The sequence below is a fragment of the Protobothrops mucrosquamatus genome, unplaced genomic scaffold, assembly GCF_001527695.2.
Source record: "Protobothrops mucrosquamatus isolate PMUCROS unplaced genomic scaffold, P.Mucros_1.0 scaffold1969, whole genome shotgun sequence".
In the NCBI taxonomy this organism is placed as follows: Eukaryota; Metazoa; Chordata; class Lepidosauria; order Squamata; family Viperidae; genus Protobothrops; species Protobothrops mucrosquamatus.
Window position 1 is genome coordinate 614,343 of NW_015388086.1, and position 15,367 is coordinate 629,709.

The 15,367-nt window shown below is 38.9% G+C and overlaps 1 protein-coding gene across 1 annotated transcript in view; it reads left to right on the forward strand.

Moving 5' to 3' along the window:
• The window catches only part of ARFGEF3 (ARFGEF family member 3), a 69,553-nt gene that overhangs the window by 20,020 nt on the left and 34,166 nt on the right, over positions 1-15,367 (forward strand). The window contains exons 5-13 of the mRNA XM_015823728.1: positions 1,268-1,336; positions 2,227-2,349; positions 3,489-3,531; positions 5,361-5,439; positions 9,706-9,810; positions 11,543-11,867; positions 12,187-12,299; positions 12,960-13,870; positions 14,584-14,832. Of these exons, the coding sequence (XP_015679214.1) occupies positions 1,268-1,336; positions 2,227-2,349; positions 3,489-3,531; positions 5,361-5,439; positions 9,706-9,810; positions 11,543-11,867; positions 12,187-12,299; positions 12,960-13,870; positions 14,584-14,832 (2,017 nt within the window). The remainder of the gene's footprint in view (positions 1-1,267; positions 1,337-2,226; positions 2,350-3,488; positions 3,532-5,360; positions 5,440-9,705; positions 9,811-11,542; positions 11,868-12,186; positions 12,300-12,959; positions 13,871-14,583; positions 14,833-15,367) is intronic.

Here is a 15,367-nt window from a genome sequence, read left to right on the forward strand (position 1 = left end):
GCTGTCTCCTTGCCTGTTAATCATAATGTTAATATTTTTAATTGATGTTTGTTTTTTACATTACTGTGTTATAGTGGTTTTTTTTTATTGTATACCACCCAGAGTCATGTTTTGTGAGATGGTGGCGATATAGTATGATGAATGAATGAATAACAATTAATTATATGTTCCCTGGGATTGTGTCCTGGGGCTTGAGGATTTCACTACCAATTCCTGCAGTGACATTTGGATTTCTAAGCAGGGCAATTATAAATAACTTTGAAGCATAAACAATATATAACCATTTTTGTATGAAGGTTTTGATTTCACAGATTTTGTACATTCTTTATGAAATGTCAAATGAACAGCTAGTTGACACTTGGTACATTGATGAAAAATTGACAACAACATCCAAAGTATTTAGTATTCAGCCACTTTGCATTCAGAAAAGTGGTAGTAAGTGCCACAAATCATGTCAATGGATGTCATTGAAATTAATTCCTTTTTTTATAGTGGGGAGGATTTTTTTCTGTTCCATTTGTCTCCTTCCAAGACCAAGCTTGAATGGGATCTATATTTTCACTTGCTACATGCAGAGGCATTCTTAATTTTCTCAGCTTTCTACACTGCAGTCATTCAATATCCTTGCAAAATAAGACATTTGTAATATTTGTCCTTTGTAGCTCATTTCATTGATTTATAGTATTACAAAACTGTTTTTGCCCTATAAATTTAATTCATAGCGTTGTATATATGCTATTTTAGCAGACAGAGTTAATATTCCTGGTTGCCACTGTAGATCTTTCCCCATTAGAGGTTGGATCAGGATGGTCTTAAAATATTCATAATTTTATTCTTGGCACTGTAAACATTTTCATGCTGATAGTTCTGGATGCGCTAGAGTCTAGACAGTAGTTTGCATAATCGGTAGTCAGTATATAAAAGTCTTATAAAAGGCTGATGCAATTAATGTCAAGATCCTTGAACTACTCAGAGACCTTTGAATTATGTGCTGCCTTTGTTTGGATTGTATTATTTTTATTATTTATTATTATTGCATTGCACTGCACAACACTGCACTGCATTGCATTACATTGTTTGTGAGGTTCTATTCTGGCTTTAACATTATGGTCCTCTGTGTGTTGTATGATTTTGCAGTCAGATAACAGACACATATGCTATAGACTTGCTTCCAGATTGATGTTCATCACTTTTGACCATTAACATGTTTTTAATTGAGAGAATCGTCAATCTAAAATTCTTTTGTGCTGTATTTGTTTAAATCTAGGTACTGCTCTGCATAACATACACTCCAACATTTGTGTTGAACGGAAGTTCAGTACTTAAGATTGCTGAAGTGAGTATTCTCTGTCAATTGGAAATGAAACTTGAGCTGTTTAATAAACAATGTGCTTCCCATTAGATTATGGGGTTTTTTTCCCATTCACAATGTTAGATTTATGTCAGTCATGTATCTCTAATTCACGTAATTGTTTTGGGAGAAGTTGTTATTCCCTCCTCACTCTCTTGAACTCTTTCAGGCAAGCAGCTTCTATCAAAGTTTTTAAAAAACATACCAAAATGTGACTGCTATTAGTTTTCTGTTTTGTATATATTACTATGAAATGAGACTTTAGTACTCAGCAATATAAGATAAAAGAAAGAGAGCGAAATGCAAATATGTGTCGACAGATATCTGGAACAGTGACTTATGTCTAAAATAGCTGATATAGAAATAGTCCTCCACTTACAACGGTTCATTTAGTGACTGTTCAAAGTTACAACGGCACTGAAAAAGTGCCTTATGACCATTTTTCACACTTACGACCATCACATTTACGACTTATGCAGCATCCCCCTGATCATGTGATTTACATTTGAATGTTTGACAGCTGACTCACATTTATGACAGTTGCAGTGTCCCAGGCTGACTCACATTTATGACAGTTGCAGTGTCCCGGGGTCATGTGATGACCTTTTGCAACCTTTTGACAAGCCAAGTCAATGGGGAAACCAGATTCACTTAACAACAGTGTTACTGACTTAAAAACTACAGTGACTCACTTAACAACTTTGGCAAGAAAGATCATAAAATAGGGCAAAGCTCACTTAACAAATGTCTCACTTAGCAAGAGAAATTTTGGGCTCAATTGTGGTTGTGAGTTGAGGACTACCTGCACATTATCTTCTAATCAGTATAACTGTATTGGTCCTACAGTATTGTCTCTTTTCCTTTTCCCCAAACAGGTTTGTATTGAAACTTATATTTCCAGTTATCACCAGCGGAGTATTAATACAGCTGTACGGGCAACCCTCAGCCAGATGTTAAGTGATTTGATTTTACAATTACGGCAAAAGCAAGAAAATACAGTGAGTCAATGAGGCATCTGTAATGGTATTGGCCTTTGCTGCTTATGCTTCAGTTAGAGTTGGTGTAATGCTCACAAAACTGGATTTATAAATAGGTTTTTACAAACTATTAAAGCCTAGCAAAAAAAAAAAAAGTCAAGGTAATTTTTAGCAGGCTCTGACATTTTCTTCTGGATCAGGTTTTGTCTGAGCCTAGAAAAATATGAACTTTTTCCTGCTTCAGCTGCAAATTTCTACAAATTGTAAAGTAAGAGATTTGTCTAGAGCAGCGGTTCTCAACCTATGGATCGTGACCCCATTTGGGGTCGATCGACCATTTCACGGGGGTCGCCAAGCAAGGCTGTCAGCCATTTTTTTTCCCTTTTCCGGCGGGTGCCTTACCTCTCTTGAGCTGGGCCAGCTGGTGGTCGGCCTGCTCCATCTCTGCCGCTTGCCAGCTACGCCTCGGCCGGCGCAGGGAGCGGAACCACGCATGCGCGGCGCTCCCGGGCAGGGAAAGTCCTCGACTTACGACCGGTTGGGTAGTCCTTGACTTACGACCGGTTTAGTCCTCGACTTATGACCGGTTTAGTCCTCGACTTACGACCGGTTGGGGGTCGCGGCATTAAAAAGGTTGAGAACCACTGGTCTAGAGTAACATTGCTACTTGTGTTTTGTCTGTGTTATTGACAGTACCTGTCAACCCTGTAAACATTGGATGTTCCCACTCTGACAACTGATGAAAATGGCAGCCATTTTCTCTTTGCTTTTAACATGCTTTTTCTGGTATTTAGAAATAGGTGCAGAAGGGGGTAGGGGGGTGGGATAAATGCTCAAGCTCAGCTAGCCATAATAATAACACTGCTTTGTGGGAACCCAAGGACGAACTGATAACATTTTGGTGGGCTGAAGAGCTGGGGAGAAAGCCCACGTTTTAGGCTAATTGGAGAATGTGATTTATGACAGCTTATTGGGGGTGGGAATCGCACTTGTTACTTTGTATCCGGGGGAAGGGAATTTAGTTTTTGGGTTCAACTATGTAGTGCCGATATTTTGTTTCCTAAATAAAGTGTTCTTTAAGGAAGAATTTTTGCCTTGAAGTTCTTTTGATCGGTTTCATCTATCAGAACCATGACATTATCTCTATTCTCCTTTGATAGATGACTGAAAGCCAAGGAGTTCTTCAAGGTTTCAAGAATTCAGGTATCAGTTAATTAATTTTAGGTTTTAGGTTTTATTAAATTTATACCCCGCCCTTCTCCTGGCGGACTCAGAAAATGATTTATTTGTTAACTTTCATATTTGTGCAAAATTATGGTGTTTTACTTTCATAAAAAAAGGACCAGAGATAGGCAACTTAATATAGGGATCTTGCTTAATAACCTCAATTGGGACTGGAATCTCAGTCGTTGAGCAAAGCAGTTGTCAAGCAAGACTTCAGGTGACTGTTCATATGACTGCTTTGCTCAATGATCACAATTTCCACACTCCTGATTGTGGTCATTAAGTGATTGCACAGCTCATTAAATGGATGGAGTCCCAGGTAAGGAGTATGACGGTGAGGGAGATCCTGGGAGGTTCTACTCAAGAGCTGAAAATCCTCCCTGTTGAAATCCAAGCAGGATTTTCAGCACCTGAGGGAGAGACATCTGCACCAGACCTCCCTCACTTACCTGAGGCAATCAGTGCTTTTACCTTATTGCTCTACCTCTCTTCTCAGGAGCTGAAAATCCTGCCTGGAGTTCAATTCCACTTTATCTCTAGGGACCGATATTCTTTGGTAAGCTGAAAAGAGCTGCCTGCCAAAAGGTATCAGTTCTCCTTGATAGACAGAACTCTTTTGGCAGGATGCAGAAATAGAGTTTTAATCATCAAGATTTAAGCTCCATTTCAGCACCCTGGGGGAGGATGTCAGCTCCCCTTCACACACAGAAGGGAATAGAGATGCAGGATGCAGGAATAGAGTTCAGATGTTCAGGATCATGAGGCCTTGACAACCGGTTGTAAGTAAGAACAGAATGCCAAGCATCCAGATTGTGATCATGTGACTGTGGGTAGGTGGCACAAAGAAGTGCTTTAGGAGCCATAAAGCTCCCTTTCTGAAGCCATGGTAACTTCAAATAGTTGTTAAATGACCAGACTTAAGTTCCTCTGGAACTGTTTCAATTCCCATCAACTTCTTGGTCAGGGGCAAAGGAGTGGGCACGCAAGCAGTCACAGCTCCTTTTACACAAGGGGCAAATGGACCTTCACACTCGAGTTTCTGCTACTTGCGTAGCCTGGTTTCGAAAGGGCCGCAGCCCAATAGTGGGCTGCAGCCCAGGGGTTAGGGACCCCGCTCCAATATTTAGTTCACATGTACTCCTATTTTATATCAGTTTTTTCAAACTAGTATCTTTTGCATGTTGTAGCTTAGACTACCATTTTCATTAGGGGAGATGGGAAGTATGAGGTAGCCAAGCTGATTGGGAATCATATGAGTTGGATTCTAGCATAATTACAGCATACAAGGCTGCAGTGAATATGAATAGCCTCTAGCAGTTTTGCGTAGCTAATGAGTGAGCAATTAGAAGGTAGAAATTACTTCATGTATACCAAGAAAATTTCAGCTCATAGGTTTTATCTTTTTTTCAAAGGTTTGACAGAGGTTGAAACAGGTTGAATGTATGTTGGTACAGTACATCTGAAATCCCAATAGATTTGTTATGGGTCAGCTCATAATTATTTCCCACAGTCTCTATAACTATATGTTAGGCTAACATGACCACTACAAGTGATGTCCTCTACAGAGAAATTTGCAGAATTCACACTCAGTAGATTATGCATTCCAAATTGTCACTTATTTGATTTGTGAGCTGGTAAGATTCTCTAAGTTTCTCTAAGGTGGAGTTTTTCTTGCAATACGATATCCCAGTCATCCACAACTTCTGTGTGATGGGTCCAGTTGCCAAGATTGGAGATATTACATGTGCCCAATTTTGATATAGCATATATCTGAAGCTGTTAATGCATGCCTTTTATTTACTTTGGAGATTCCACCACTGAGTCATTCTGTGATGATGTTGTCTCTGTCTTCATGGTCCTCTGTGAAAAACTTCAGACAGCCATCAGGTAAGTGAGTGTTTCTAAATATAAATGAAGTCAGGGAGGATATCTACCCTGTCCTTGGTTGGGTTTCCTATCTGTCCTATTGAATCAAGTTTAGATTTGTACTAGTTGATTAATTTTACAAGCATAACATTAGCCTGACGATATTCAGAGCCATAGATATGTTCTGTATCCAGCACACTCTCTGTTCCTAAACTCCTACATCCCATGTTTTCCATCATCAGTAAAACTACGAAAAACAAATTTTGTGTAATTTTGAAACATGGGCATAATGCAGAACATATTACAAAAAAACAAATGCTGTAATTTTTCACTGGCAGATATTTGCTCTGCCAGGTGCAGTCTTGCAGGCAGATCCTTGCAGTATTAGTTTTGGTTTTGTTATTGTACTCCCCATTTGGGATGTTAATTTCTATTGTATTTTGAATATTTAAAAGGGTAGCCCACATTTTGGCATTGTTATCATAAAAACTGCTCTGTGTAAGCCGTTAGCAGTAAACAGATTTCCTTGCGTGATAGAACACATTTTGGCAAATTAGTTCTTGACGTGTTACATTGTAGTACATGAGCTTCATTGTAGAAAATTAATTGAATATTGGATGGGACAACTACAGATTATGTAGTTGGAGGAACAGACAATTATTGTTCCCAGCAATTATTATTATAATTTATGTAATAGTATAATAAATTTCTATAAGTTTAGGAACTGTAATTACTTGTGTACCTAAATAACTATAATTATTTGCAAGTGATATCTAACTACTTTTTAATTGCATGCAATTTGTTAGAAAGGTTTATTGCATTGATGGGTATGTTTTTAATTATTTCAGTAGGGCTTTTGGAAGTGTGGTTTATTATTATCTATTATTTCTTTATTATAATAAATAATATCCCACCTTTCAGGATAAGAATACTAAAAAAACATCTTATGATAAATATGAACAATTGTAAAGTCTCAGCAGTGAAAGTATCTGGTTGACCTTGTTTGAGAATACAAGATAAGCAGAATTGAAGGATCTCAAGGACTTACAAGGGTTGTAAGCTAAACAAGGGCATGGGAAAAAACATTTTGAATAAAGGGTGTCACAAAATCATTTCATATTTTAGCCTCAAAAACTACATTGATGACTGTATGGATTCACCAGGGCTCAAGCTAGATATATTTTACTTTAAATAAAAACTGAAAAATAAATATAAATAGAAGCCAATTCCTATGATCTGTCCCACTGTTAATTGTAAAAGCTTTCTGGGAATTGGAGAGTCTAGGAGAGAAGACCAGATAATTTCTAGACTATTGGTGGAGATAACCATTGTAGTGGCCTCTTTCCATTAAACCATCATTGCTTATCATAGAAATCTGGTCTGGTTTGTTCTTAATACTAAAAGTCTCTGATTATTTCCCTGCTAGAATCCTATAACATCCTCTATCTAGAATCACTCAGCCAGCATGTATAGAATAATTTGGGAAAAGGAGATTATCTGCCAGTAAACACAGAGAAAATTTAAAATATCCCGGAGAACAGTAAGGAAAGAAAAAGCATTGAAATTCTAACTGGGACTCCAAAGCACAAACAGAAACCACACATTTTTATGTTTCCTTTTCTAAGATACCAACAAAGAACATGGAAGGGAATTGGGGGGAGGGTGTTTCCCTCTTTCTTTTTTCCCCACTTGAGAATGAGCAATCTTGAGCAGGCAGCAATCTCCGTGCCCCATATCTTAAATAGAAAGCCTAAATCTAGCCAGCTCTGCTTTCCTTCAGGGCTGTACATGTAGAAAAATTAATTATACTGTTCTCCTGTAGTGCTTCATTTCTTCTAATTGGTATCTCAGAGGAAATCTCTCTCTCTGTGTCTCCTTATATATAATTCTCTTATCTTACTGATAATGTATCATTGGGATAATACACCTTGGCAGGCTGTTTGAAGAAGAAAACCATACGTTTATCTGCTTCCCAAGTAGCTAGGTCAGAAATAAGCATAGAGAAATATGTCTTAAAATATTAACAACCCTTTAGGCATGCATTATTACCCCCTCTATAAGCAAGGTATGTATCTGCAAGTTTGTGGTTTAGTTTTCTTTAAATTAAACTTCAAAACATAATGTGTTTGCAATCAGAGACATGTGGATGAAGCAAGTCATTAAGCGAAGAGAGATTTCCATGTCTCCATCAATGGCATCGTCTTTTTAAAAAAAAAAAAAACAAAAAAAACGAGGCAGTGGAATTCACCAAGGCAGTAAGATAGAGGTTTTCTTCATTATTTTCTACTTTGTATAGTATCTAACTAGATCATTATTATTTCTATTCTCAGTTGCTCAGTTGTGAGCATAGTGAAATTGTTGAGCAGAGAAGATTAATATGATTCATAATTTGGTACTTGTGTATACGGGGCTTTTTTTCTCATAGAACGCCCAGAACGGAGTTCCGGTGCCTTTTTGGGATGGAACCTTGTAGGGTAGGCAAGGCAGGTTGTATGACATGTGTGAGTTCCGGCACCTTTTTTTTTTTTTGAAAAAAAGCACTGTGTGTATAGACCCGCTAATGATTTAGAAACAAAATACTTAAACAATTATCTCCTGGAATACTAAGTTGCCTGAATGGTGAGACCCTGCTTGTGATCACATGGAGCAGTGATATAAAACTGAGACTTCCCAGTCACAGCATTTCATATAAAATTCATTAGGGAACTCTAATTAGCCTCACGTTGCTGCATTTTAATGATAAATAAAATGTTCATTGCAACTGGAACCATTTCGTTTTATTTGTATGTATATACATATTTTTATTTGGGCAGATAAATTGGGTGTGCATATAGATGATGATGATGATGATGATGATGATGATGATGATGATGATGATGATGATGATGATGATGGTGATAATAGTAGTAGTAGTAGTAGTAATAATAATAATAATAATAATAATAATAATAGCAGCAACCCGGCAAAAATATCTTAGTCCTTAAGGAAGGAGTCATATACAAAGGCAGTCTTCTGTACACAAAGATATAGAGGCAGATATATGACTGGGTGCCATGTTCATAATATTAAGATATTCAGCCAACATTCAGTAAATGGGCAGCATATATGCAATAATGCAAATGCCCTTCCAAAACTATAAGGTGATGATATATAAACTAATTGCCTATGATTAGAACATGATTCACAGAAGTAACTTTCAGCACCCTTGCCCCATTTCTGCCTATACCAGTAGTCCTCGAGTTACGACCACAATTGATCCCAAAATTTCTGTTGCTAAGTGAGACATTTGTTAAACAAATGTTGTTCCATTTTACGAGCTTCCCTGCCCTGGTTGTTAAGTGAATCACTGCACGTGTTAAGTTAGTAATACGGTGGTTAAGTGAATCTGGGTTCCCCATTGACTTTACTTGTCAGAAGGTCGCAAAAGGTGATCACATGACCCTCAGACACCGCGGCCGTCATAAATATGAGTCAGTTGTCAAGAATCCGAATTTTGATCCCGTGACCATGGGGATGCTTGTAATGGTTGTAAGTGTGAAAAACGTTGTAAGTTACTTTTTCCAGTGCTGTTGTAACTTTGAACGGTCACTAAATGAACTGTTGTAAGTCGAGGATCACCTGTACCTTTTTCTTACTTACCAGGTACACCAAACAGGAAATATGATCAGATTAGCTATTTCTACTTTAGTGTAATGATCTTGCAGACATGGAAGTACAATTCTCCTACCATCTCCTTTACCCCTGAGAAATTAGGAAGGTCTCTTCTGAACCACTTACCTCCCACCCCCCATTATCCAGCTGCAAGCTATGGTGTCTTTTATCTGACTATTCCCTAGACCAGGGGTCTGCAACCTTGACAACTTTAAGACTTCTGAACTTCAGCTCCCAGAATTCCTCAGCCAGCTATGCTGGCTGAGGAATTCTGGGAGCTGAAGTCCACAAGTCTTAAAGTTGTCAAGGTTGCAGATCCCTGTCCTAGACAGTACCTCTGGGCCTGGTTTCTGAAGGTCATTCTCACATACTGTAACATCAAATCAGTTGCAGGAACATGCTCTTTTTAGTGCACCCAAATACTTAACTGCTAAGTTTGTGGATGTTTTCAGCCATGTTCCTTCTTTCATTTTCACAAGTAATGCATTAGGTGTAGTTTTGACCTCCATAATTGCATACAGCTGCCTTTTCTTGCCTTGCCCTTGGAGAGGACTTTCTTTTATTTCTCTGACTCACGGGAAAGTATGCAGTGCTTGCTTTTTCATTATCTCTATGCATCGTGCTTCCATTTTTCAGTGAGAATCAGCAGTTGCAGCTTCTCTACCTGGAATGCATTCTTTCTATGCTGAATAGCTTCTCTGCTAGCATGCACCACCATAAAGGATTTACTGACCTCATCTGGTAAGTAGATGTGCTTTGAATGATTAAAAAGAACAGAGTTTCAGACCTGTATCAATCTTCTTTGGTCTCCATATTTGAGCAGAGGTAATACTTATTTAGATTAAAAGAGGGGAAAAAATGCTTAGGAAATCCTATCTATTTGAGTCTGAAATTGCTTCATGACCAAAAATCTCGGTCTTTTGTGCTGCACATCAGAAGCCACATCTGTCTTTGAAAAGAACACCACCCAGTGGTGCACTGAAAGTGCAACAGAAAAAACTGGGATCTTACCCAGTTGGTCTTCATGAATGACCACGTGCCTTTCACAGTAGGGTGACTTAATGCAAACCTATTTCTCTAACCAAGGAGAGAAAAAGTTATTAGAGGGCATGCAAATTGAATGGACTGAGGGATTGCACTGATAACTTTTTGTTTTTTTTCTCAGTGAGTTCAACAGGGCATATATGGACATCTCCATTTACCCTATAAACCTGGGAGGTATGTTAGGTTAAGAAAGAATAACCAGTCCAAAATCCCACAGTCAGTCTTTTGGTAAAGTAAAGATTTGAACTGGGATTGGTACTTCTCCAATACTTCAGTGCTACACCTTGTGGCTTTACAGCATTCTGGAGTAGGCAAGGACATCAGACAATGCTCATGTAGCACCTATCTGCAACTCTTTAATGCAGCTATTTCTTTTCTGAGAATCATATGTCTCATCTATGGCTGCTAGCTTTCTGTAATGCTCATATGCTAAAAAAATTAAGACCATAAGGGGTTCAGGAAATTAATGAAAATTTGCATTAGAATATTGCTTTTAAAGCAACAAACTGGGTATCATCTGGACAAAGTAAATATTACTGAGCCTATAGAGAATGCCATTTCCATTCCCATGGAGCTACAGTATGAGTTGGAAGCATCCGAGAAGAAGCAGAGTAAATGGTAGAAAAACATTTACTATTCAAGGAGATCTCAAAATAGCTCACGGATTGAACAAATATTTGAATATAAGTAGTTGAAAGATAAATGTGTCATTTTAGTTACCAGCCTGATCTCCCTTCGCTCATAGGAGTTTGAAAACTTCTGCTGACCCGATCTCCCCTTGGTTGCTGGGTAGGAAGGCAGCTGGAGGCTTGCAAGGTCGAGATAGCTTGATCTCCATTGCTCACTGGTTGGAATGGAGGCTGAAGAACTATGGAACCTTGAGGGGCAAGAAACAAAGCACAGGGTGCCTCGGGGTGGATATAGCCTTGGGAGATCGGGGCAGGTGACCCTGGGCCTGTGTAGTCCCCCAAGGGCCTCCCCTATCCCTGAGGTATCGGGTGCTCAATTTAACAAACATTTGCATTCATTTAATGTTTGCGTCAAGAGGTGGAATCATTAAGCGAGGCCATTTTGCTTAACAGCTGTCATGACATGCAACCATAATGGCAGGCTCCGTATCATTTGCTTATATTCCATACCTAAAGTCTATGAGCATGAAATAGGGAGAAAAACCAGTCAAAAATAAATGCAAATTAAGGCACATGGATGAAGGGGGATGAAAGGTTGGTGGGCTAAATACCAAAGCCTTAATTCTGTTTATAAGTCACTCATTCTGTGTTTCAGTTATTTTCGATTGTTCATTTTTTCTATGGAACCGTACTTTCTTTTCCAACATAAAAGAAAAAAAAACTATCTTAACTATCTCTTCAGACACTGAATCCTTCATTCCTTCTCCCACACTTTCTTTTTTTTAATTTATTTTTCTCAGGAAGCAGCTGTGTCCAGCCCTGATAGTCATCTTGGGCAATCCGATTCATGACAAAACTATCACATCTGCTCACAGCCACACTGGTCATGAAGCCGATTCTCCTTCTTCCGGAGTCTCTGACCACGGCCGAGGCTCGGGCTGCTCTACAACTGCCCCTGCCCTTAGTAGTCCTGTTGCACGGACTATCTATTACATTGCAGCAGAGCTTGTTCGGTTAGTGGGCTCACTGGAGTCTATGAAGCCTGTTCTACAATCTCTCTACCATCGGATGCTTCTGTATCCCCCACCCCAACACAGAGTAGAAGCTATCAAGATCATGAAAGAGGTGAATTGACACTGCCTGGTTGATTTTTAAACTTGTCAACTTAAACTGCAGTTAAATTTCTTTATGTGTTGCAAAGTGTTTGTTTTCAATAATAAAATTTATGAAACAATACTGTGATCAAAAGAAACAATTGCGGCACAATCCTTAATTAATTTCCTTGTCTGCTTGAATTTGGGAATAAATTTTGACAAGGTATTTCAGGATTAACTGGAAATTTTGAAAAAAAGAAAAAAAAACCAGTTTATTTCGCCCATCTCACTAGGAAAGTGACTTTAAAATAATGCGTTAATCCGATGGTCTTTAAATTGCTTATATTTAGATACTTGGAAGCCCTCGGCGGCTTTGTGATTTAGCAGGTCCCTGCTCCATAGAACCAGAATCAAGAAAAAGATCCATTTCAAAAAGAAAATACCACCTGGACCTCCTTAAACTGTATGTACCCCATTATTTTACAATGTTTAATAACTATGTTGCTTGATTGCTTGAAACAAATATTTTCTTCCCCTTTGACAGTATTTAATTAAATAGGCTTTCCAGGATTCTAATTAGCACAGTCTTGTTCTTCAACTGAGTGTGCAGATCTAAAAGTCTAAGAATCTGTTAAATAATTCTAAAATAAGCAAAATGTCTATGGAAATTCTCAGCCATCCAGGTCATGGTTGTCCCAAAGGTGCTTTTTTTTCCCAAAAGACAACTGGACTTCCTTGGTCTTTCCTTGAAGTTGTTTCACTTCTCATCCAGGAAGCTTCTTCAGTTCAGAACTGAAGACCTTTGGGTCTAAAATATGCTGGTGTGCAGGCATGCATCATAGATATTCTGAGACATCAGGGGAAAAAATCTTAATTACAACATCTGTAGGATTTTTCCTTTGCAATACTGTTAATGACTGGAATACCATCGAAGGCAAGCTTTTGTTTTATAAGATGGATGCCTTTCTTAATTAATCACATGGACCTGGTCAATCAAATGCTAACTCACTACCAAAGAGATGAAACCGTCTCTTTTTTTTACATTATAAATTCTTTACCTAACGTATAATTGATCTAGGAGGCATAAGAGTGAAGGGTGTCTTGTATCTTCTTTACATTGTAGAATCTTGGATGGGATGACTGAAGCCTGCATAAAAGGTGGTATCGAAGCCTGTTATGCCTCGGTGTCCTGTGTCTGTGCCCTGCTTGGGACTCTGGATGAGCTAAGTCAAGGAAAGGGCCTTGATCAGGAGCAAGTCCATCTGCTTCTCCGACGGTTAGACGAGTTAAAAGAGGGGGCCGAGACCAGCAGAGATTCCATGGAGATCAACGAGTCTGATTTTAGGTGGCAAAGACGTATCCTATCATCGGAACATGCCCCCTGGGAGGCAGGCCACGAAAAGAGTCCTGACATTAGTATTAGTGTTACCACAGATACTGGCCAGACCACCCTTGAAGGAGATATGGGACAGACGACACCAGATGATCATTCTGAAATTCGTAAGAATTCTTTGCAATCCCCAGCTGGACCAGTAGGCAAGGACATTCATCCTAAAGAGCCAGAATCAGAAACAGTTGACCAGCCGGATGTAGTTCAACGGAGCCATAACGTTGTCTATCCAGATATAACTAATTTCCTTTCTGTTGATTGCAAGGCCCGTTCGTGTGGATCTAGATACAGCGAGAGTAATTTCAGTGTTGAAGACCAGGATCTTTCCAGAACTGAATTTGATTCGTGTGACCAATATTCTATGGCAGCAGAAAAAGATTCTGGGAGATCAGATGTGTCAGATATAGGTTCAGATAACTGTTCTTTAGCTGATGAAGAACAGACGCCACGAGATTGTCCCGGTCACAAGTCTTTACGAACTGCTGCTCTTTCCTTGAAGCTACTTAGGAACCAGGAAGCAGATCAGCAGAGTGCCAGATTGTTTATTCAGGCTCTTGAAACTCTCCTTCCTCATCTTATAGCACTTTCTACAGTAGAAGAGGTGGATTTGGCTCTCCAGAACTTTTCTTCAACTTTTTGTTCAGGTTTGTAAGCTGCTCATTTGCTTTCTCATTAATGGTCAATTCCTATATTAGAATATCCCTCCCTCCCTCCCTCCCTCTCTCTCTCTCTCTCTCTCTCCCTCCCTCCCTCCCTCCCTCCCCCCCTCTCTTTCTATCTATCTATCTATCTATCTATCTATCTATCTATCTATCTATCTATCTATCTATCTATCTATCTATCTATCTATCTATCTATCTATCTATCTATCTATCTTTTGCATGTCTATGTGTGTGTATCACATTTTATTTTAACTAAAAGAATATCTGATCCTTGTGGACCTTTTAGGAAAGATCTATGAATGATATATTATTCCAGCATTTTTCTTGTCCTAAAAATCCATTGAATACTTGTTTGTTTGCATAAGCAAATCTGATTCAGCCATATCATGCCATATCATATGTATAGGTAGAATGAGAAGTCATTTCAATTATTTATTTTGATTTTCTTTACCATCTTGGTACTTTCAGCATCTTCAAAATTGAACAGGGATTCCAGTGATGGGGGGGGGGTGTCTGCTTGAGGGAAACAGGGCCATATCTAACCCAGAAAACCATCACTAACCCAAACCCAATCCAGCACTGTGTTCATTACTCCAACTGTTTTACTTTTTTCTAGGTGGTATCAACAGTGTTAAGTTATTGTTATTTATTTGGTTGGTTCTTGTGCATAATTCCCGCCTCTCTGTATTTATTAGGTATGATGCATTCTCCAGGAATTGAAGGGAGTGCCAACTTTAACTTCCAAAACCTGATGAACGCAGATAGCCTCTATGCAATCTCTCACTACACACTCCTGCTCAACCTGAAGATGTCAAATGCAGAATACTATCGGAAGAAACCAGCTCAGTCCCCTGTATTACTGGTGAGGTCAAAGCCTGCCTTGACCCTTACAGTGGTGAACATGTTGCACTTGGCCACATCCTGTTCTATAAATCTACAGTTCAGTGATCAGATTGAACCTTCCTTTGGCTCACGAGTGTGAACAGAATAATCACAGTCGCTGTATCAGAGATCAGTTACTGAAAGACAGAACATAGCCGCGTGGATTTGAAGAAGAGGGATACATGGAATGCCACAGAGATTGAGATGTCAATTTCCTCCGTTTCTGTGATTTTAGGGTTTAGATTTTTAAACACCCTTTTGGATAGCATTAATCAGAAGGCGAATCCAAAATTAAAAATGGATGCAAGATTTTCTTCCTGATTCAGAGGGAATTAGGAGCCCTGAACCTTTTAATAAAGGGAAAGGGACAAGCTTGCATCACTTCTTTCTTTGGTGTACATCAGCCATAATGCCCTGAGTTCAGGCAAACACTAAACTGATAAGAAATCTAAAGGAAAGGAAGTAATTGTTCAGTGAGAGGAAATGAAAAAGGAGAGCACACAAATCTAAGATTTATAGTGCTTACATATAATTTGATATTTCCTCGAAGTGGCTTGAGAGAAAGAGAGAGAGAGAGAGAGAGAGAGAGAGAGAGAG